This window comes from Phasianus colchicus, chromosome 2, assembly GCF_987193195.1.
Source record: "Phasianus colchicus chromosome 2, bPhaCol1.hap1.1, whole genome shotgun sequence".
Classification (NCBI taxonomy): Eukaryota; Metazoa; Chordata; class Aves; order Galliformes; family Phasianidae; genus Phasianus; species Phasianus colchicus.
Genome location: NC_143437.1, coordinates 67,129,033 through 67,153,755, shown reverse-complemented (window position 1 = coordinate 67,153,755; position 24,723 = coordinate 67,129,033). Strand labels below are relative to the sequence as shown.

The window sequence follows — 24,723 nt, the reverse complement described above, 5'->3', positions numbered from 1 at the left end:
CCCCGACCCTTCTCTCCTTCTTACACACACGCACCCATCCACACAGCCTCTGGCAAAGAGTACAAGTCAAGGAAGAAAGACAAAAACAGCAAAACCAAATCCAATGGAGATGATTGCTTCAGTGACCTGCTGGCTGTCCCGTTGGCACACTGCTGAAACCAAAGGCAACGGCGGCCAAACTCTTTGTCAGTGAGATGTGCAGAGAAGTGAAAACGACTGTAAAGACACCAACGGAAATAATTTTATTTCAAGGAAATAAAGTTGGTTGACTGAAACGATGCTAACAACTTTCAAAAGTCTCCGATGCCTTTTTAGAAAACTCCAGGTTCTAATTTTGAAGCCTTGTTCACCTACACCCTCTTACACACAAAAATGTTATAAGCTGCTTATTTGATGTATGAAACACGTAGAAAAAAATTAAAGATAGCTGCTGTACTTTTCAAAATTTGATTTGTTATTAGAAACTAGCACTGAGAAAAATCAGCACTTGGACTATCATAGAATGAGTAAAACTTTTCCTGTACAAAGTGGATTAACTGATTTGTGAAGTTAAAAAGTTGTACTCATTGTATTTACAAAGAATAAAAATATATTGAATTTACTTTCTACTGTCCTTTTAACACTTCTCCTTTTGTTTCTGGATTAGCATCTTCCACTGTACCTGACTTAACAGGGAAAAGAAATAATATCTACTACCATGTATTGCCTTAGGTACTGTGGGGGTCTCATCATCAGAGGTTTTAAAGAACAGGCGAGACAAACATTAAGGGAATAACTCAGCTACAGGTGATGCTACCTTCAGCCAAAGGGACTTCAAAGTCTTGCACAGAGCTGTTTTCTGTAATCCATATATATACTTACTGCAAGGTTTCTAACATTTCCTTCTCAAGGATCTGACATAGAGTTTTTTTGGGGACATACTTCTAAACAGATTAGATGTCTAACCTTGTGTAAGTTTTCCATTTCATGTTATTTCAGTTTTTAGTATTTGTGAGTTGTGCAGCTCACAATGATTGATGAGTACAAAAACACTGCTTCAACTAAAAAGATTCGGGAGTTTTATTAAGGTGTCCAGTTGTGTTATCAAACCAAAGAAAAGGGTAAGAAACTCCAGTGCATAGGATGAAGCTGGCAATAGAAGGGAAATAAAACACACTGTTTATAAGGCAGTGAGTAACCGAAGACTGTGCACATTAAAACAGCAACTGGAAATGTACAGCGTATATCAACAGCTCATTCTTTGTTGGTGTCAAGAAACACAGACCATGACTGAAATCCCAACTCCATGGATTCCAAACACAGAAATCAAAGTTTTTCCACCCCATCTCTCTTAAGTCTGAGAGGTCTCACATTCCATTCTTTCCAAGACAGCAGGACCATTACATGTACAAGACTAGTTTTCCAATGAGTCAGGTAAGACAAAGTATGGACTACAAGACTTTGAAACACCTTCTGTACGAACTAGCATGGAGTGCTTGAGAATGCATTTACCATATGATGGGGTGAATTTATCTCTTAAAAAAAAATGAGCAAACGCTTAAGAGTTCTTTCTGCACTTACAACAGTTTTTACTATTTCTTGCTCTACACTACAGAAAACTGAAGATGGCAGACAATTAGTTATTTCCCACCCTTGTGACAGTACAGTTTATGAGTTAAAAAGGTTGAGGCCACTGCTGTTCAGAACCAATGACAAAATACTCATTTCAACAAGTCTCATGCTGTGCAGCAATAAACATGAACTGCATCTAAGATTTGAGGTAGCTGTACACTGCAGCATGCTATCCAGTCCCAGTCCCTAGATGACTAATCTCAGACAGTGTTCCTCCACAGATTGTACAGCAGCAGAATCACTTACGCTACACTAAATTAGCTAGCTTCAAAGCAGTGACACTGAGGAGAAATCCTAGAAGCCAGTGCAGATGTCCATTGAATCCAAGATCCTGTCAACTTCAGAGGTTGTAGCAACTCCAAAGTCCTTGCTACACTTCCGAAATACAAGAAGAATCTACTGACATCAATATGCAGCTCTTCCCTCTTCAGCTTAGATTTTTTTTTTGCCTGCAGCAGATGATAAAGATTGTAACATCATGTTTTAGGGATATGACAGAAGATTTACTTTGATTTCAGAAAGAAGCTTCTCTCACAAAAAAGAATGTTTGAGAAAAGAAAAAGAACACCTGATTATGTATCTAAATAATACAACTTCATATACAATCAACCTTTCCCCATTTTCAAGAGTAACTCAGCCTTTAAGCGTAATTCAAAAGTAGGAGGAAATTTTATAATAGATTGCTTCCCATTAACTAGAACTACTTGAAAAGCTACACACTAAAATAACTGATCTTTGCCTTCTGTGCTGATTCTATCTCACAGTCCTACCCATAAAATCAAGCATCAAAACTTACACAACCCACTTGCAACCCAGAGCTGTACCACTAGCATCTAGTATGTTTCCTTCCATTCCAAAATCCAAAAATAAAGATTGCACTTGGTTGCAAGCAACCAGATAACCTTTGTTGATATAGTCAGAAATGAATTCTTGTTTTATTGCAGCCACAAAATAGAATGCTTAAAGACAAGTGTTCACTGATACTACACATAACCCAGTCAGCACACCGATATTTTGTCAGCTCAAGCTTTCACATCCAGAATTCTATACAAATGACAGAGCAGAAGTTTAAAATGAGATTAACAGTCTTATTTAAAGAAAATTAGTAACTTTGCTTGTTTGTAGCACGTTCTCTACATAGTGACAGAACAATATATTTTTATATAAGAAGGAAAAAGCAGCAAAACCAACTCTAAGCCAACATGCACTCAAATTGTTTAGAACATGCACCATTAAGAACACAAAACACTGGATCAGACTGCTACTAGTGTTCTTGAATTGGTTTTCAAGAGCATCTGGTTAAGTAACTTCCACATCATGTTTCAGAGCGCTAAGGCTTTTCTAGCCCTAGAAGCATTTAGGGAGAATGATTATTTTAGCACTGTTGCTTGCAAACTCAAGTTCAGGCATTCATAATGTGCATTTCACCACTGGTCATACAAGCACAGTGTTACAGCCTTTCCTTAACATTCAGGGAAATGATCACATTTCATAGCATGCCTGCAAGACTCCATATCCCTAATGGCTGTTGCAGATCAGAGCCACCTTAATCTTCAACTATAAGACCTAAAAGCCCTATCATGGGCTTTCTCTGCAGAATGGTATAATTTTCATGTAATAGCTAAATCTAGATTGAGGCTTCTCATACCAAGTGAAGATGTATCCTTCTTCTAAGTTTAATGAAGCCATGTATCTGTTGACTACCATGAACAGGGCTGCGGCTTTAGGCCCAGAACACAGGAACAACCATTCCCACATTTCATACCATGACAAAAAGGAAAACATCACTCCCATTTATAAGGGAGGGAAGACTGGGGAACTACAGGCCAGTAAATATCACCTTTGTGCCTGAGAAGATCACGGAACAGATCCTCATGGAAGACATGCTAAGGCACACATAGGACAAACAGGAGACAGCCAGCACAGCTTCACCAAGGGAAGGTCATTCCTGACTAGCCTAGAAGCCTTCTATACATGATGGCATCAGTGGACAAAAGGAAGGCAACTCATGTCATCTACTGGACTTTGGTAAAGCCTTTGAGATGGTTCCCCACCACATCCTCATCTCTAAAAATGAGAAATACAGATTTTAAGGGTGGACTATTTGATGGATAATTGGTTAGAAGTCATAGACAGGATTATGATCAACAGCTCTGTGGCCAGGTGAAGGCTGGTGACAAGTGATTTCCTCCTGTGGTCTGTCTTGGGACCAGTACTCTTTAACACCTTTATCAGTGACAGTTTTTCACTGAGAGGGTGGTGAGGTGCTGGAACAGGTTGCCCAGACAGGTTGTGGATGCCCCATCTCTGATGACCCTTGACATCCATTCCAACCCAAGCCATTCTATGATAACACTGGACTGGTGAATGCCCATATCTAGGGGGATTATAGAGTTAGTGGTTAGGGGCAAAGCACTACCTTGCAGAAGAATATTACAGCAAGGCTGAAACATTGGTTCACTTAGAATAGCAAAGTCTTTGCTTCTCAGAAATGATGAGATAGTCCACACTCAAGGTCAAGAGTGACAAACATCTGATGTGCATTTTCACTTTTATTTCAAAACTTTTAGACAAGTTATTTTAGTATATAAATTTGATTTCTTCCTCTTACAGAATATAAAGATAATTCCCTCATTACTTCAGTATAAAGTGTTTTACAAGCTTGAAGACAATTGCATAAGTGTATCTCACACATGGTTATCAGAAAGAAAGCAGTCTTTTAAAGAAGTTCAGACAAATGACTACCTCAGAAAGCATAGCAGTTTAGTCAAATACAAGTGAACATGTGATACTACAACTGTGCAAGTTCAAGTAAGGCCAAGTCAGTAAACATTAAGTCATTGCAAATGAGTGGAAAGGTTTGTGAGACATTGCAAGGGGTGGATGGTCTCATAATATAGTATTCTTGAATCAGAGGGATTAAGCTAAAAGACAAGTGAGTTTTTTTAATGCTATAAAGTATATGCAAAGACCAAGCAGTGTACTGATGTTAGTGGAGACTTTGTGCCTGTTTATCCTCAGCATGCTAAGACAAACTACAACCTCTTAAAAATCAAGCATAAGAACCACTAATGTTTGGAAAGGATTTCAGAATTCAAGTATGTCTTATTTTGGATGGTGTGTAGTTTTTGTCTATTACTTCATCTTGTAAGAACATATGAAGACAGCGCTCATTCTGTGCCAGTGGGTGGCCTGCAACCCTGGAGAAGAAAAAAAAAGAAGTGTTAGTACTCACAAACTGAGCCTACTTGCAGCTTATCAGTAGCAACTGTTATACCAACAACCTATGGGCTTGCTCTTCAGCACAGATCCACTTCCAGCTACTGTTGGTGTCTACAATGATGCCTGGCAAGACTTGCAATTCTCCCCTGCATTAAATTAGTTCATAAGAACTGAGTCACCTCAGATCAGTAGGAAGCACATTATGTCATCCATTACCTGCAACTGAGAGGGTACAATCAAAGCACCCATTCTAACATGAGAAAGTTAAGCTGATTTTATTGATCTTGATGCCTTTGACACAGAATACCTCTCTAAAAACAGCTTAACACATCAGTTCTCAGTCTGATTTCATTTAGTTAGCCCAGACAGAAAAATAGTTAGTCCACCAGGGGGTGTGAAGGTCTTCTGCAGGCCCTGACACAATTTAAAGCAGAACATTACCATGGTCATATTTTCAGTATGCACAAGCAGCACTGATGCTTAACCAAAGGGTACTAGATATGGCCACTCTGTTAACTGAAGATGTCTTTAGATATGAAACAGAGTGAGTTTGTCTGTTCTAGAAAAGAATAACATCTCTACCATAGATTTTTGTAGTTCATATCTGAAACACCAAGCCACTTTTTTTTTTTTACTAGTAACGAAGCTGAAACTGAATTATCTGTTAGAACTCTGCTCTAAATGGAAGATTATTCACAAAACTAAATGACAACTTCAGAGGCTCAGCCTCAGTACTTTAGAAAGTTTACATTCACCTTCTCCACATGTATCTAGTAGTGTTTATTCCTCCACAGAACCGATTAATTTGTCATAACTGGCTACTGAGGGTACCTCTTAACAAGCAAAGCTCTCCTACCCAGCATTGATAGATTGCATTGAGAATAGTCAAAGCCTATCAACCTTAACAAGTACAAGTAAATAGGCAGCAGTCTACAGCAAAACACAGAACAACCTGGAGTAGCTAGTTTTTTTTTTTTTTTTTAACTCATATCTGACTAAATTGTTTGCCTTTAAGTTCCTGAATTTTTCTTTGAAAAGAAATAGAGTACATTCTTTCACCCTCATCTAAAGGGTACAAATTGATGGTTGAACTGCTAGACTAGATCTGATCTCACATCCAGCTCTTGGTTTCACATGAATACCTTATTTTGTACTTTTCCCCTCTCAGTATTCTTCACTAAGGGGGCACACTTGCAAAGTTCTCATGCCTCCTTAAGTTAGGTTCAAGCAGAAAAGGCTTCTGCAGCATAGCTACATCTGCATCTGGCACTGTGAGTAGTACTGATGGCTTTACAAGCAAGCTGGCCCACTAGGGCTAGCTCAAAAAGGCTCAGCATTGTCTAAAACTTCTCAACAGTCACTTAAACATTCCTGAGTATCAAGAACTGGCACTGGTGCACTATGACCTTCTCTGGATGCAGCTGAACCAGTTATCTTAGGCACTGAATAAAGATGAGCTTTGAGAATGCTTTAACTGTACCGTACTGCATTATGCGAGATCCACTCTAGGCTAAGTTCACCAGCACAGAATACTTTGTAGAATCTTAAAAGCTGCTACATGATTTAAAACTTTAATTGGCATAGGCAACTCAAGCAAATACAACCATTAGAACAGACTGATGAGCTTGAATAGCTGAGTTCTGCCTGATGAGTCTTCTTCCAGATGTACTCAAGTCTGCCACTACATCATAACTACACTAACAGCCTGCTTCTATCTTTCAAGGAAAAGAAAATTGACCAAGAAGTTTCATACTGCCACAAGATCAGTGCATCACACTGGCTGTAAGACTCAAAGTGTTATCAGCAAATTGATCACTCTATTTCTATCAGCTATACTGAAATGTTCTTTGAGATATTGTTCAGCTACCTGAGTTAAGCTGTTTCACTATCAGCTGCTTTAGAATGTCAGACACCATCTTTCTGTGCATGTTGATAAACTCAGTGTTAGTATGTACAGTTCCTCCAAACCGGACCGTACCAAGCCTGCTTGAATGACAGTTATAACTCCAGTTATAACTGTATCATACAGCCTTACAAAGCACATTTCATCTTAGCACAAGCACATCTGCCTTCATGTACCATAAGAGTAAAACTGAATGTGCAAGACATTCATTCCACTTGTCTTCAAACAGGGAAGTAACAGTTGGAAGCATTTTGTTTACTCAGAAATTAGAAATACCTCCAAACTGAACTAGCAAGTAACTATGTGAAGACTTGTGCAAGTTTTAGTTTCTAGTGAACTAGCCATTCACTTGTGACTCCCCAAGCCACAGGCCTGAACTGATAATAAAAACTGACTATAATCAGCTATATATGAGCAGATTAAGATCTTATTCAACTGAAGGGTATCTCCCATTCCCATTAAACAGCATTATTGAACAAGATTAAAATATTAGTGGAACTGACAATCTCAAATCTTTTATGATGAAAAAGTCCAGAATCAGATGGTACGAACAACATTAGCTTTAGAGATCTGACAAACTAGGTAACGACAGTATTCCCATCTATCCAGCTATAGCACCTCTTCTATGAATGCTGAGGGAGCTGGCATTGTTCAGCTTGGAGAAGAGAAAGCTCTGAAGAAATGTCATTGTGGTCTTCTAGTATTTAAACAATTTATTAAAGAAACAACCACCTTTTACATATTGTAATAGTAATAGGACAAAAGGTAATGGTTTTAAACTAAAAGAGAGGAGATCTAGGTTAGATGTTAGGTAGAAATTCTTAACTCAGAGATTGGGAAGAGCTGCAAGAGATTGCCCAGAGAAGCTGCAGATGCTCCATCTCTGAAGGCTTAGAAAGCCAGGTTGGTTGAGGCCCTGGGCAGCCCAATTCCATGGGATATATACCTGCCCACAGCAAGAAAGTTGGAACAAGATGGTCTTTAAGGTCTCTTCCAACCCAAATCATTCTGCGATTTGGATCTACAGCATAACAGGTTAAAATAGCTCCTAAAATCACTATATGTTGAGTAGTTAGTAGTGTCAGGTGATAGAGCAAGAAACAGATCTTTATTACTGATATATCTATTTACTCTTAGGAAGTCAGTGACAAAGTTCAAAGTGTCTGTTTCAAACTACACACGTACATACCTCAAGCACTTTTTACATTTTCAGAAAGATTCTTATGATATTACAGAAAATATGCATAGTTATATGAGCTGATAATACCTCATATTTGCAATTAAAGTAAACCTCTGTAAGCCTCCTGTAAGTTTCATTGTTTACCTAGTGCAGGATATCTTCTCAAAGTGAAAAGTAGAACTATTTTGAATGCTATAATTTTAGTAGTAATTTGCATAAATTAGCTATAACACTAGCATTCACTTTAGCTGTTCAGGTAAACATCAAGATATCCCAACCTAACACTGGATGAGCAATGTTAATGTGTCCTATTGTGAGATTACGGGAAAGTTTTAATTACTGAACCTAGTGTAGCTACCATAACAGAGTAGCAGCTATAATTCCATTTTACACAGCTCAATTCTGAGTTTGTCTCCACATATCTAGACCAAATACTTACTTGTTTATGAATTGCTCAAGAGCTTGCTTCCTTTCCTCTATAAAGGAATCATCAAATATGCCATCATCTCCTCGGAAGGGGAGCTGACGAAGAAGAGCTTTTCCTGGTAAAGGCGGTACCACGACCTGAAACATTTAGAAATGTGTCTTAAGTGCAGCCTGTAAGCAAATTTATACAACTCCTGTGCCACGTCTTCCTTTTAGAGGACCCAACTCATCATTCAGATCTCTAGTGAAGGAAAACAGGACTAGAAAAGAACAGGAATTGCCCATACTGATAAACTGAATTTAAGTTGATCAGCTCTAATTCAGTGCCATTAAACAGCCTAATAGCTGTGTTAGTCTTTCAGCAAACCTCAACTATACTTTTAGCTCTGGAAGTTCAGAACTGCAATATCAGCTTTATGATGTAGCTATATGCTTCATAAGATACAGGTAACATTTCATCATTAGTTCTCCCTGTATGTACATGAAGACTTAATTCATATTTAAGTTTACCCACCTTGCTTTCTCTTTCTAGTTCATTCCTTAGCCATTCAAAGTCACTGTATCTTCTTCTGACTGTAGATTCTTTCAACTTGAAGATAGGGAGATTTGTCTAGAAATGAAATACAGCCCAATTAGATGAGAATGAAGCTTTCATGAAGAGAAACAACAAAAATTATCTCAAATGTTAGTGCTGCTTTAGCAACAACACAACAGTATTGAGAAACACTCCATACAGAAATGCTGATAAAGCTCTTCGTATGCAACATAACTAAGCTATGTCTCAACTACTCAAATTGCAGGCCCTTCATATGTACAGCATCCTGTTAACTGGCATTTTGTCACATTGCCTAGGAGTAGATTTGCTCATCACCTGCAATGTTTCTAAGGTTGCACAGGTATCTGCTAGCCTTACTTTCTCAAAAGCTAAATTCCCAATATCAATATATGCACACTGGAGAGAGGTAGTCAGAATAAAAAAAGCCCCTTTATCCACTCAGGCTCTTCTTAATGTGCTCCAGAGAGTGTTTCAGGTGCCAGCATACTGAATTAGCCAAGTTTCCTATGCTTTCCTGATACCTGAGGCAACAAGGTCTCCAACAAAGAGGAGATGCAACACAACGTTCAATGTAGCAAAACCACCTGATCTCAAAGTTAAACCAAGTAACATTTCATGAGGCAGAACCTAGACAAGTCAGCTCTAACTCTAACATCCTTAGGAAACATCAAATGCAAGTCAGGCTATAGTGCTGCACACCACTTGTATTAATTTGTATATATTAATCCTGGGATGCACATTTATCCCACTGTTACCTAAACCACACCTAAAGAGCAGATATGAACGCTCTTCTAACGATGTTCCCAGAAAAAGTTTCAATATCTTAACAACATCTACACTTCAAATAATGATGGTAAACTGCCAACAGTGTTACAAAAAAGTTCATGTAGGAGTTATGAACTGTTATAAGCAAGACCAAGGGTCCATAAATGCCATGCATAACCAGCAGTAACAGTAAAGACTGCTGACAGCCTGTGTATTCACCAGCTTTGTCTCATACATCTAGAAAGGAAGCTTTCAAGCAATACTCTGACACTAAGATTTAACTATGATTATACAAAGTCTTCTGTTAGCAGAAGCACAAGAGTTACTCTCAGCTAGCAACTTAAAGTGGGACGGCTTAAACATCCCACTCAGCTTCTGGTCCCAATTTGAGTGGATATCCCTGAACAATATTATTTGTGGGCTGTTGCACTTAGCTATCAAGTGACATTTTTGGCTATTCATGATAGGTTTAACTGCCAAGCTATACTTTCTGGCACCAGGCAGGCCTATAACTGCAGGCCATTGTGCTATTGCCTGTCAATAACAAGCTTTTGGCTGTGACAGTTCAAAAGTAATTGAGAAGTTAGGTACTTTCACATGATGCTATTTAATCCACAATTCACAGATGAAGTACAAAACAGTATTTTGTTATGAAATCTCATATTGCTGAATGTTTATAAGTATTTAGGATCTCATTCCCAGGCAATTATTGTTCATTGTACTGATGGCTAATAATAGCCCCGAGTGCAATTTTATTATGTCAGAAGTCAGGCTTTATAAACACTCATCCAAATAAGAATACTCTGCTCAAGTGTGAATGAATCTAGGTCCCCAAAGGTGCATGAAGGAGATTCCCAGAATTGAAGCAGTGGATTATTTTTCTCCAATTTCAGCTACTGGCTTTTTAACTAAGTTCAGCCTTACACATTACAACATCAACTCTTTGTTAGCATCTTGGACAGAAAGTCCTTTATAATATTTAACATTTAGGCTCTCATCTGCAGAAAATATTCCATTCTCCTATCAAATTACTTACAAGAAGGATTACAACTGAATAATAGCAGATAAACATAAGTTCCCAAGTCTTCAGGAACTCTTTGCATGCTTATAGGCATACAGTCTAAAAAAGTTAATCTCTGAACAACATGTCAGGCTTTAATGTACAATGTGGGGATAGAAGAGCCAATTAAGCTCATTTTACCTCTGCATTCCCTTCTCAACTTTTAACACACTAGTCAAGCTAGCAGGTTGGAGAAAGAAACACATATAGGGCTTGCTTTCCCTCCAAGGTGAACAAGCTTCTCCAGTTTTGATCACTGAAAGTGTTCAAACGTGTATGTTAAAAGGTTAGCACTACACTAAGTGATATTATACAACTTGAAACTACATGCTAGAAGAGCACATCCACTGCTCTTCAATCCAGATATGAACTCAGAACTGCTAAGATCAACTTCTAAATATCATGTTTCTTTAAGTCCAAACTGCAGCAATTCTTCTTCCTCCAGAAATTCTACCATTCTTTAGTTATGCAGCTGTTAGAAAGGATCCACGTAAAAAAGAAATTTGAGAGTTCTCTTCTACACTGCTTAGCCTACTTACATCTTAAGCACCTATTTTTAACTCAGAGTATATGCACACCTGAAGTACATTCCTTCCCTATTGCAGGATTGTTACCCCATTTGAGCAGACCACTTCTTCCTTCAGTAAGAAGGGGTTTTTGCATACCTCCACTCGCCATGGAGAGATGGTTTTCATTAAACATGCCAGTCAGTTGCTGAAGCATGGGCAACCACTGAGCCAGAATTTTGTAGAAGGCAACTCTAAAAAAAAGCTATTGGGAAACTTCAGTTCCTAATAAAGTGTCAGCACCAGAGCCAGACAGTGTATTAAAAGTTATGCTCAGCTTTATAGTTCTTTGTTTAGCCACCAATGAGCCAGTGGCTATTCAGAACATGGTATTAGCTCTGTTTGCCTGCTAGAACAGAGATGAGAGTAATATACAAGACTTCAAGTCAAGCTAATTTCATTTTTATAAACTCCTTCAATTTTTCTGGCCTGTTGATCTGCACAGTCTGTCATGAAACTCATGACCCAGTTTGGCACAGCCTTTGGATCATAGCTCATCCAGCACAGTTATTGTAACAACTGTTTCTTCTACAGCATAATTGTCTTTTTTAATCAAAACCATTTTTAACAAATTTCCAGTCTCTTTAGTAGTTTGAATGCAAGTTATTAATCTGAAAGGATTGGGTGTTATCAAATACACTAGACAAGCAAGTCACTTACCAGAACTGCAGACAAATCATAACTCCAGGACCAATAAACCAGAACTGTAGAGGCCCCAAATTTCAAGTATAGAAAGATACTAAGAAAAGAGATGCTGTCTAGTATCATTTCTTCATCAGAACGTACACACACACCCATTAGGCTTTCTACTCTCCTAATACTCTAAATTTATCAATTTTATTTTGCTGTATGAACTAACAGCCAAGTCAGTACACTAAGATAAGCATTGTCAGAACTGTTGCCAAGTTAAACTACTTTGATAAAAATCTAAACCACAATCAAATCTTAAGTCTCTCCTGCATTCCTCCACTCAGATGCCAAGCAAGTTTCCACAATCAAGTCATCTGACTGGTGTTTAGCAAACTGACAGCAGGAAGCAGCAGCTGCCTACTAATACATTTTAGTTTCTCTGCAAATGCAGGTTTTGCCCTATTTCAGCTATGTTTGTAACATTCAAACTACAAAGTCTAGTCCCAAGCTCAGGAGAGTCACTTCAGAAGCAAATGACAATTCTAAGATTGGATGCAGCTTGGATGACCACAGAATAGCCTTCTAGCTGCTACTATGGTTAATTGCCATGATATGTCCAGTTAGAAGGTTTTAAAATGGTGTACAGATGCAGCTGAAGAGATTTGCAGATGCAGAGAGCAAGTAAATGAGTACAAGCCAACACTACGCTTCAACTTCATATGCAACAGTACTCCAATGCAGCCATTCTGGTATAGAAATAAATTTAAATGCAGGAAGACAACTAAAGTGCTTTACTACTATCAACTACTCAAATCATTTAAGTGTTCTATTATCCAGATTAAATCACCCAGCCAATAAACAGCCTAGCAAATAGCCAGATTTATCCCTATAAATTCAACTAAAAAAGGAGCATTTGGGCTCCTTCAAAGAGCACGCTGACACTCCACAAGACTGACTCAGCACATCACACAGCCTAGTCCCCCTCCCCCCCCATGACTGCTAACTAGGACAGTTTGAGGCAGATTTGATTCATTTTCTCATATGCCAATATTGCACTAATCAGCAGCATGGCATTGCTCACATCTCCTACTCTTAACAAACTGAGAATAAAGCGACACTGTTGCCATAGCACCTACTTTGATGTTGTCTTTTCAAGTAGGTTGTGGTAGCCTTGATACTACTCTATTTCCATTAAAATAGAATGAAAGAAAGCACTCAGCTCTCTTGTGATAGAAGTTTGTGGCCTTGACTCTCAGAAGCTAAATTCAAGCTTCTTACCATCCCACCATACTAACCACAATCTTTGTCAAGAAGCTACACTGCCAGCTATGTTTACAGGCAGCCAATGGCAGCACCAGAGGATTACAGTAAGCGGTCTCAGGGTGGAGAAAAAGTATTACAGTTTTCTTAATTCGAGAGCCCACCATTCTTTATTACAAAAAAGAGCTCCAGCAGTCCACTGCTATTGCAGACACCCTGTCAGTGGTTTGTTTCCTTCCAGACTACACATAAGCAGCAACTCGTCTATTTCCTACAATTATAAAAAGGACAAAACAAAAGCAAGCAGGCTCTGAACTTCAGGTCACTCCAAGTTTAAACTTTTTGCTATGTACTTCACCAAATGCAAGCCTCCTTTCCTGCAGAAGTGAATATATAAGACTTATTTTCATACATGCTTTCTAAAAATCAGTCATCTGATCAAAGCCAAATTCTACAGCTTTCCCTTACGTGCACTTGGCATCCAGGCCTGCTGTAGGTATCTTACACACCAAAAAGTTAGCAAAACACTGAAGCAAATCTGACCATACCTATAAGCCTGGATTTAAAACAATGCTGACTTAACTATATCAAGCTCTGCAGATCTTCCCATTCTACAGTACTGAGACACAAAGCTATAATATTTTTCATCTTGAAGACTAAAGCAGTAGGATCCTAATAGTGAAGTAACCATGAACATTATCAGTCTCAACTACAGACAGAAGTTAACTTCTGGTAACTGTCTTGAGCCCAGAGCTGCTCTATGATAATTAGCATAGATTCAAAGTTTTTGGATTTTTTTGCCAAACAGGTTCTGTCATTACATGGTAAAGTTTACCAGTATCCTGAACAACTAAACTAGGTATGCCACAGTCAACAGGCTCAAAGCGGAATAAACCTTAAGATTAGACTAGAAATAACAGATTGCTTCATGATGCTTCAGGTTGTATCCCCAGCAGCCTAGACTAAAAACAGGAGGTCATTTTAAAGAGAACACATTCAGGCAAAGAATTAGTGAATCCAGGCAGTTATTTCTGAGTTTTCAAGCCAGAGCAAGCCTCCTTTGAAACATCAAGCATTTCTTCTGATAGTTCCTTCTTTTTCCCTTCACACAGCTGCAAGGTAAAACCACCATCTGCTCTGATATAGCCTACTGTAAGGTCAAATTATTATTTTCCCAGTAAGAATGACTGAAACAGGCATGAAATTAAGTTGATGTTTTAGCGACTTTAGTTCATATCCACCAGCTATGGCTAGATAGGCACAAAAAACCTACAATTAGTTGCTGCTGATGGTTTTTATTAGGCAAAAAAAGTTTTAATATGCTTTGTGAGCTACTGACTGTAATATTCCTACACATCACGTAACCATGCAGAAAAACAGGTATATATACTTATTTCTATATTTCTGTAGCTACTTAAGTAGCCCCAGAAAAGGTCTCTTCAGATTTCTGGTTATATTGAAGCAATATTCATTCATATTAAGAATCCTGCAACAGCTACAGAACAGCCAATAGCTCCTGTTGAGTAGTTTGTCAGACATCCTCAGCCTTAGGGCTACTGCAACTTAGACCTATTTAAAAAAAAAAAGAGCCCCCTGATGTTTTTCCCCCCAGATCTAGAGGTGACTTAAAACTACTTAAGACCTAGCTTCCTTTTCATGAATTTTAGAGCAAAGCTGCTCTGCACTAGCTTATAGCACTATTTTCAAGATTGCTCATGAAGACAAGGCATGCTCCTATGAGTTCCAGAAGATCTTCCTACAACAGGACTTGAGCTAGATTCTCAAGAAATAGTTACAAAAAGAACTTGCCATGGACCTGTTCTTAGTTGGTAGCATGTGTTTTTATAACAAACATTGTCAAGATTTACAAGAATATAAAGACCAGAATCATAGAATCACCAAGGTTGGCAAAGAACTCCAAGATCATCCAGTCCAACCATCCATCCATTACAAATATTTCCTACTAAAACCATGCCCCTCTACATCTAAATGTTTCTTGAACACCTCCAGGGACGGTGACTCCATCACCTCCCTGGGCAGCCCATTCCAGAGCCTAAATGCTCTTTCAGAGAAGTTCTTCCTAACATTCAACCTGAATCTCCCCCAGTACAACTTGAGGCCATTCCATCTAGTCCTATCACTAGTTAGGCAGGAGAAAAGGCCAACCCCCACCTCATCACAACCTCTTTCCAGGGATTTGTAGAGAGCAATAAAGTCTCCCCTGAGCTTCCTCTTCTCCAGAGGAAATAATCCCATTTCCCTCAGCTGCTCCTCATAAGACTTGTGCTCCAAACTCCTCCACAGTTCACTGCCCTTCCCCAAACACACACTGTGGCCTCAATGTCTTTCCTTTAGTGAGGGGCTCAAAATTAAATGCAGTACTTGAGGTGCAGCCTCAGAGCTGATTGCAGAGGGATGATCACTTCCCTGCTCCTACTGGCAACACTATTTCTGATACGAGCCAGGATGCTATTGGTACTCTTGGCTACATGGACACACTGCTGGCTCACGTCTAGCCAGGCATCAACCAACACCCCCAGGTCCATTTCTTTTATACAGTCTTCCAGCCTGTATGAAACCCAAACCTGCAGCACTGCCTGTGGTTGTGGCCAAAGTGCAGGACCAGCACTTGGTCTTGTCGAACCTCATCCCATTGGCCTCAGCCGAGCTACCCAGCCCATCCAGATCCCTCTGAAGGACCTTCCCACCCCCAGGCAGATCACTTCTTTCTAACCTGGTGTCATCTGCAAACTTACTAAGGGTGCACTCAATGCCTTCATCCAGATCATCACTAAAGTTACTGAACAGCACAGGCCCCAATACTGATCACTAGGGAATACCACTTGTGACTGTTGCTGGCTGGATTTAACTCCACCCACCACCACTCTCTGAGTCTGGCCATCCAGCCAGTTCTTTACCAAAAGAGTACACCCACATAAGCCATGGGCTGCCAGCTTCTCTAGGAGAATACTAATACTATGGGAGGCAGTGTCAAAGGCTTTGCTGAAGTCTAGATAAACTATGTCACAGCCCTTCCCTCATCCACCAGGCAGGTCAATTGATCATAGAAGGAGATCACATTGGTCAAACAAGCTGGGCCTGATCCCCAAATTGTCTCACAAATACCAAGTGATAGCACTCAAGATGATCTGCTCCATAACCTTTCCTGATACCAAGGTCAGGCTGATAGGCCTGTAGTTTCCCAGATCCTTCTTATGACCCTTCTTGTAGGTGGGAGTCAAACTGGCAAGCCTCCAATCCTCTGTGACCTCTCCAGCTAATCAGGAACACTGAGAGATGGTGGAAAGCAGCCTGAATCATGGGGGCTTTATTCTACTCCCCATCCCAAACTTCCAGGTGAGGGGGTAGAGTTCCCTGTGGATAACTGGTCTGACTTTTAAAGACAGATATAAAGAAGGAGTTGAGAATCTCAGCCTTTTTCTTATCCTCAGTGGTCATGTTCATCACATACAGTAAAGTACAGAGATTCTCCTTAACCCTCCTCTCACTGTTAATGTATTTGTAAAAAGGTTTAGTCTCTTTTACCCCAATAGCCAAGTTGAGTTCAAGTTTGGCTTTTGCCTTTCTAGTTTTCTCTTTGTATGTCCTAATAAATTCTTTGCACTCTCCCTGAGCTGCCTGTCCCTTCTTCCACAGGAGGTAGATTCTCCTCCTCCTGGAGCACCAGGAAAAGCTCCCTGTTAATCCACACCAGCCTTCTTCCCAGCTGGCCCACCCTGTGGCACTGGTGGATAGCTGCTCCTGCACCTTTAAGACTTACTTCCAGCCTTTCCAGATCCTTTTACCCTTCAGGACAGAATCCCAAGGGACCCTCCCTACCAGCATCTTGAACAGTTCAAAGTCCACCCTCTGGAAGTCTAAGGTAGCAGTTTTGCTGCCCCCCTCCTCACTTCACTAAGAAGATGAGGGCTTCTCCATCCTCACATCAAAAAGGATCAATAGCAACCTAGCATGGTGCTGTACTTACTGGAATGGTCTTTAATAGAACAATTGGTATTGCAATACCAAGGGGAAAAAAAAAAGACAACATATTTCCTTTACCGTTCAAAGCCACAATTCATACTATCCTATTTATATCACCAGATGAAAAACAGAAGACCACTTAACTGTTCTAAAGTTGACTTTTTTTTTTTTTTTTACAAGCCAGCTGAAAATAAAGATGCATAAAAAAACTCTGGCATCACATGCCTACCTGGATCACAGCCATCTGTCCTACAAAGATTAGACACTGTTCTGTTTGATTTGGTCTGTTCAGCACTGTATTAGAGTGCACTCAATACATGACAATCAAGGCATGCATTGTATGAGCAGAAAGAAAAAGTGTCTAAGTCACTAGTTAAACTAATATACTAATAAGTGCTATTCAAAGACATGGTTATTTTATTTACACAGTAACAGACATCAACATCAAGCTAGTCCAGTACCTTTGAATTAGGTTCCTGAGTAAAAACACCACAGAAAAATAGCTGCTCAGAGCAAATGCATGGAATAGATCTGTAAATCTCTTTTTTTTTTTTTGCTTCAGAAGTTTGTTGAAAACATGCCTGTTCTTGGTCTCCTTAGTTAGTATATTGGGAATTTCTTAGTTTTTCAGCTAATGCTCTGAATCATTGTTTCAGAAAACTGTTAATATTTGTAAATGTGTAGCACCTGGGTTATAGAACAAAGTTACCTGAATCACTGCATTTTTATTCTTTGAAGTCTAAAAACATTCACAATTAGTATTAGCATCTAGAACAGTATATTAGAAGAGTAATTAGCTAGCATTAAAGAAGCCTTGCAATGTGATACAAAATTTGCAGTGGCATAGAGAATTCATGCTGACTATGCATCCCTAAACATATCCACACTGAGTCAGTGTTTAGTCATTACCCCACCACAAGCTTCACAGGCCAGAAAGCTGAATGACACTAAAGTGAATTATGAGTACCAGCAGACTCTCTTCTTCCCTTGGCAGGAGAGGTCTACAACTTTAATCCCTACTGAACTCAAGGACTGGAAGTTTGCTATGGCTCAAGGAACAAAACACATTAAAACCATATTCGCTAGTTCAAGATTACCACAAATAAGACACATGCTTTCTGCTCTTTAATCATTCTGAATTGATTTGATAATATAACTACTTAACTCAGACTACTATCAGTAATCTGGAATACAAATATAGTGTCCAAACAAAAACACATACTGGTTTAAGGTGACAAAAAAATTTCAAAAGAAACTGAAGTTTAACACTACTGTGATTTACTTCCCCAATCCTTTGAAACCAATACTATTCTTAACACCACATGCACTTCACAGCCTGTATTCATTTCCTTCCCCACATTTGGTCTACAGAGTCAAGTACGTATGATGTTCTGACAGTAAAGCTATGAAAACTACAACAGAAAAAGAACACAATAATGCTACCTGATAGAGCATATTCTTAGCTGCAAAACATTATTTGTCAACAATCACCGTTAGCTATGTATTTTCACCAGCAATGAACAAAGCCTGCATGCCACCTTCAAAAATCTGCACTAGTGGAGGCAATCCACTGTTTCACAGCTGGATATAATGGCATCATTGCTAGGAAGATTTCCCTACTGTATAATCAGTGAATATACGGATGTTATAATTAAGAAATATACAAGTAAGTTAGGCTAAACAGGTTATCACGCTAAAGAAGAATGGATGGAAAGCTTACCCTTGTCCTGGGCTTGCTGAGAAGGCTTCAAGAGGAGCAATCTCTGAAAGAGATCCTTCCCCACTGGAATGAGGTCTAGGAGAGGTGGAGCCAGGCTCCACCCCTTCCAGTAGCACAGGTGAAGGCAATTCACCTGTCCTCCCAGGGCTGACTCATTGCTCACCTCAGGTGGTCAATCAGAGGTTCAGGCTGTGATTCAGTAGTTCCCATATACCTACACAGTCCATCTGTCATTGGCCTGAACACTTGGAAGTCAGAAGGCACCAAATCTGGACTATACAGTGAGTGTGATGGGTCAGTCCAGCCAAAACTGGCGATGTGCCCCATAGTTTTCAAACTGGTATGTGGTCTGGCATTATTGCGTTGCAAGAGAAGGATTGTATTCTTCTCTGACCCTACTCGGGGAAGCTCAAGCCTTCACCTTAGATAGCACCACAACATAACTATCACAGCTGATGCTGTGGGAAATTCAGAAAGATCACCCCTTTCCTAACCCAAAAGACAGTGCACAGACTTTACCCACTGAGGGCTGTGTCTTCAACCGTTTATTTGTTTGGACATTTTGCACACTGCCACTCCAAAGGCTGCTATTTCAACTCCAGCTCATAGTGATAATACCATGTCTTGTTTCTCACAACAATGCACTCCAGGAAACTGTCACCTTCAGCTTCGTATTGGTTCAGTAGATCCTGACAAACCTGCATACAGTGTTCCTTCTGTTCCTGTGTGAGCATTTGTGGGATCCACCTGGCACAAACTTCGCAATATTCCAACATCACCCCCATCACTTCCAACACACTGAAGCCAGTATTCAGCTTTTTCCACAGTTCCCTGATTGTAATCTGCTGATTCACACAGATGTGCTGATCAAGACTCTTCATTTTATGGTGCAACAGCTGTGCATGGTCTCATTGAAATATGGGTTGTCTTTCATGTTGCTGCCATCACTACCAAAAAGCACCACTCTCTGCCTCACTGTGCTCACATTCACTGTTTGGTCTCCATCAATGTTCAGCAAGCGTCAATGAATGTCAAGGGCACCAGTTTTTTTCCACACAAAGGAACTCAATGATGCACCTTTGCTTCATACATGCTTCCACGTCAGATGCCATTGTCAAATTGCCCCTCTGCCGCCATTTGTCACACAGCAACAAAATTTAACAGAACACTGACAGGAATGTTCAACCTCTACTGCCATACCCTCAACATCCACCTCTGACATCATGGGCCAACACAGTATAATGCAAGGCATTACCTTCAGAGCAGCCACCGTACCTCCGCAGGCCCACAGATGCCTTCGTGCAAAGTACATAGAAAAGGTGACCACTGCCTTATGGAGCATTAGTTCCACTCAAGTAATGTGTCATATCTGGAAGCAAAGCAGCCACGTTACCTTTCTACAAGGAATTGTGTTTAATACATATTTTTCCAAATATATTAAGTTCCTGTGTATTTGTATGCTTTGTTGTCCTTCTAACCTACATGCTCACCTACTGTGGCACTGCTTTGCTTATGAGAGTGTGGTTCTGAAGTGTCACCAATTGCTGAGATCAAAGTCAGCTTGTAAAGCTTAAATCTTGTCTCCTTAAAGGATTTAGCAACTAAGGTTGTTGCACAGAACCCACTTGAGCATGGATGCTCCTGCTGACCCACTTACCAGGAATACCATTGCTCCCAATTGCAGCATAAGTAAGGTAATACCCGGAACTGGATTAGACTGAAGATATGCTCTAAGAGGGTAATATGTCATGTATTCTAGATTTGTTTCCTGCAACTCAGAAAAAGTTCTAGCTTATGGACCATAAGTAGTAACATATGCTTTTGCTGAAGTGTGCTAACATGTGTAGGCCTGAAAAGGTAAAACAAAAAATATGTCTAAGGATCACTTTTGCCCTCTGAGAGAAGAGGGTGCTCTTCCCCACAAAAAGGACTCAACTGAAAAGCCAGTAAAGACTCCTGAGAAACTGCACAAAGCGTGCAAGTATATTTCCACTCAGAACTTAACTGTTAAATCACATTTCTTCTCAAGGGGCAAGGGCAATAAAATACCTTGCTGTATTGGCTTAACAGGCCATCTTGTTGCTTTTATCAGTTATAACCATTGCACAAGGTCCAAGCCATCTAGACTCCTTTAGATGACTAATTTACCAAGCTGTACTTACTTAGAAAACATACTTGGAGCTTCATGTCCTAACCACTTTATTCTCCTTTTTAGCTTACTCCAAGCCTGCAGACAAAGGACACCTCAGAATAGTATGAACTCACTGCCTAATGTTGCTGACAGAAAGCAAATTCTCAAGTACTCTGTCAAGAACATTACCCTCTCAAATTTGCTATTTTAGCGATGCACTTAAGTGACAAGATAGTATTTTCCATCATTTACCAATACTGAACAAGGTGTCTGATTTTACTGTCATGATGCTGCTGCAGTAGTATAGTCCCATATTGCCACATTGTGTGCCTTACTGGTTGCTGCAGTGAAAAGCTTTCCATCATCACCTTATCCAGTTTGCTGAGAAAAGAATGTCACTTAATGCAAGCACAGCATCAGAAGACAATATTTTGGCCAATCCCACCTAACAACTTTTACTGAAAGATTCCAATATCTGTGACCATATCTTTAAATGCTAACAAAACAAAAATCACACAGGCAACTGATCACTTGTTAAGCAAGCTGCCACACTGGAACCACTACATAAAGCTTGCACTTGCAGTACACACAGGAGAGTTTAACTGTCTGTCCATGTACCACATATTTACCACAACAGAGGTAAACTACAGAAACCTTTTCTAAATACCAAAATACAACCAACTTGCTTATCCAGTAGCGTATTGCTAAGCAGTGTAAACACATTTGGGTTCCATATTAAGCTTTTCAAGACTGATGTCCACCAGAAGCTGAAGAATACAGCAAACTGAGAAGGCATGAAATCAATTCACTTGCAGCTTTCCAAACAACAGATATGCTTCAGCTGCAATTCTAGCAGAACGCTTTCCAATACAGGTGATGGCAAAAATCTGCAAAGCCTCACATAAGTACCTTTAGCAAAATGTTAATTATCAGACATCAGTTCAAAAGTTTGCTACCAAGCTCAGTCTTCCTAAAAGTTAAATCTTGAGATCCAGACAAAACAAAGATAGAATTACCCCCAAACCAAGTTTGAAGGTACCATAACAATAGCACAAGTCTAATTGCTTCAACACCAGAATGACTCTCAGCATCTCCTGTGACATTGTTTCTGCCTTTACATGATATCTGCACATGATAAAGCTGTCCAATAGGTTCCACCAGAATTTTCTAGGTGTTTAGTCATTCATTTCTGTGCCACTTCACGTTAGCGTTGGTGACGGTTTAAAACAAAGCCTTCCAGATACAACACAAGTATGTCAATTCATCTCCCCAGGTTTGTTCTGCTGATATTACTAGCACTGCTGGGGGAAGCTGGGAACATCAGCTACTGTTTTCTGTGACTACAAGACACCAAACCACAGAGACTAGTTAGTGGCTCCTGTCTGCAATGCTCAACAAACAGATTTACCTTTTAGAAAAGCAATACTGGAGTAATTCAAGTTCAAACTAGTTTCATGCTAACATTTTCATATTAGCAATATAGTTTGTGTCCATCTGAGAAAAAAATAATGGACGATAGCAAATATCATTCTGCATGACTCGCAGTACCTGCTCTGTAGCCTTTCAGTATACAGAAACATAAAACCTTTACAGTTCATGATACCTATGAGAATACACATCAAGGACACAACGTGTACAATAACACAACTGGAAAGGGAATAATCATGTACTACAAGAGATAGTTTTGTATACCTATGCACACAGATGCATGCAAGGGAGATGAAGGAGGAAGTATTTACATAGTAACTGGATTAGCAGGAAAAATAGAAGGTCACTGTATCATTACAATACATTTGTAAGGTCACTTCCAGCTCTTCACAACAGCAATTCAAGATTTCTATCCTAAATAGGCTACTTTAACCTCTCTACAATCCAGAAACCCGGCCTTCTGTTTTCCTTGAACCTGAAGGACTTCAGTTGGATTTTTATTTTTTAATCCCAAGCAACTCCCTGTAATTCTCAAGGACATACCAAGGCTATGACTGCTCTTTTGCATTACACTCCTTGGATCCAGTAACTCCAGATGCTCAGACTCACGGAAAAAAAAAAGATATAAGAAACTTAAGGCACTAGAGTATCTTACTCATCAGCAAGGTAAAAAGTTGCATCCTTCTTTCTGCTAAGAGGGTAGCTGAGGCCCTGATAATGACAGCATAATGTAACATAAAGCAGCTAGTTCCAATCTGTCCTCACACAGAAGCCAAACTTAAGCTACAGTTCCATTTCAGTTTATTCCTCCTGCCATACAGACGCATCCTGGAATTTTATAATAGCTACTAGAGCACAACAATTTAGCAGCACTAAAATTAAAGCAGCATCCTCTCTAGTAGCTTTAGGTTTCAGTTGATTTTGCATTCCTAAGCAAAATCATGCCAGGCTGAAAACATGGACCTTTACTACCTGAAGATACATACAATGTTGTAGTTTCATCTGAAGACTTTTAATGGCTAAGAAGGCAGATGTCAGCTTAAGCCTCTTATGCCAGGAAGGCACGTACACTTTGTGGCATTCACTAAAAGCAGAACTTATACTGCAGAGCCTGAGTAGTGCATGCGCAAGAGATCAGTGAGGTCTCTACTTCAGGCAGTTATTATCGAGCAGCTTCAATGATGACAGCTACAAGGCAGCAGACTCAATCACAAACTACAGAGAAAGGTCAAACCGTAGGAGGTTGTCTTTCCCAACCCAACTTATCCCCACCAGACTGCAAGAGCATCCTCCCTCTGGACCCTGCTAGCCACAGGCATTGAGTGTCCTGCATATACGGTGTTTTTCCATCCACTCCTCTAATGCCCTGTTTACATAAACAAACATCATAAATGGGGAACACAGCAATAACCTCACACAGCTTTTCCTCCCTTCTCCCTTACACTCAGGAGAAAGCTAGGTTTAACCCAGCCTGCCTGCTAGGCTTGTTTACACACTCTTTACAGCATGCTGAAAGTACTGAAATCCTGAACTCGAACTCCTTTCTCTCGGTACATCCACCCACGTTACACCTCCTCAGCTGAAAGCTCACTCTCTTCTAGTGACATTAGAACAGTCACATAATGGCACGTCCTAGAGGACTACTCCAACAGCAGCGCATCTCGCGGTGCTCGCTCCCGGTTATCTACAGAGAGCCGTGCTGCGGGACCAACCGCCGCTTTATCAGCCCCCAGCCCGGCGGCGGGGCCTCCCGTCCCGCCGAAGGAGGAGCCCACCGCCCCCGGGCTCCCAGTCCGGGCCCTGGCGGCCGCCACCAGCCCCGCCGAGCCCAGAAAGCAACGCCGGGCCGCGGGGCGTCCCGCTTCGGCCTCACGCAGCCGTGCGAGGCGCCAGAGCCCCGGGAAGGCCGGGTGGGGCCGTGCCCTCACCTTGACGCGGATTTCGTAGGTGGTGAAGCGGCCGCGGCCCACTCCCACGGTCTGCGGGTTGCCCACGTCGATCTCTAGGAAGTTGCTGGGAGGCCCGTAGGCGTCGTTCAGGTTCTGCGGCTTGCTGATCAGCCGCCGGGTGTCCGCGATAGTTTCAGCCATAGCGGAGCGGACGCCTTCCCACCCCCCCCCCCCACCGATGACCGGCAGGACGCGACCAAGCTCCGTAACGCGGCCGCCCTCCGCCGTCCGCCCTCTTATCGCCCCGCGGCCAGCTGACTGCCCGGCAACGCGCGCCCACGCCGCCGCCAGCGGATGCGCCCGCCGCCCGCGCGCAAGGCAGCCTGGGAGCT

At 40.7% G+C, this 24,723-nt stretch overlaps 1 protein-coding gene across 1 annotated transcript; it reads right to left on the bottom strand.

Moving 5' to 3' along the window:
* Window positions 1-4,145: 4,145 nt before the first annotated feature.
* SNX3 (sorting nexin 3) lies at window positions 4,146-24,664 on the bottom strand. The gene is made up of 4 exons (XM_031610821.2): window positions 24,371-24,664; window positions 8,857-8,952; window positions 8,356-8,480; window positions 4,146-4,811 (listed from the first exon to the last, which is right to left on the bottom strand). The coding sequence occupies exons 1-4, from the start codon at window positions 24,530-24,532 to the stop codon at window positions 4,706-4,708; spliced, it is 489 nt and encodes a 162-aa protein (XP_031466681.1). The 5' UTR covers window positions 24,533-24,664; the 3' UTR covers window positions 4,146-4,705.
* Between the last annotated feature and the right edge of the window lie 59 nt (window positions 24,665-24,723).

Coding starts and splice junctions, on each gene's coding strand:
- SNX3 (XM_031610821.2), bottom strand. CDS start 24,532: ATGGCTGAAACTATCGCGGACACCCGGCGGCTGATCAGCAAGCCGCAG. Junction 8,481..8,856: donor AACTAGAAAGAGAAAGCAAG/GTGGGTAAACTT, acceptor TAAATGTTTCAG/GTCGTGGTACCGCCTTTACC. Junction 4,812..8,355: donor CTTGAGCAATTCATAAACAA/GTAAGTATTTGG, acceptor TTTCTTCTCCAG/GGTTGCAGGCCACCCACTGG.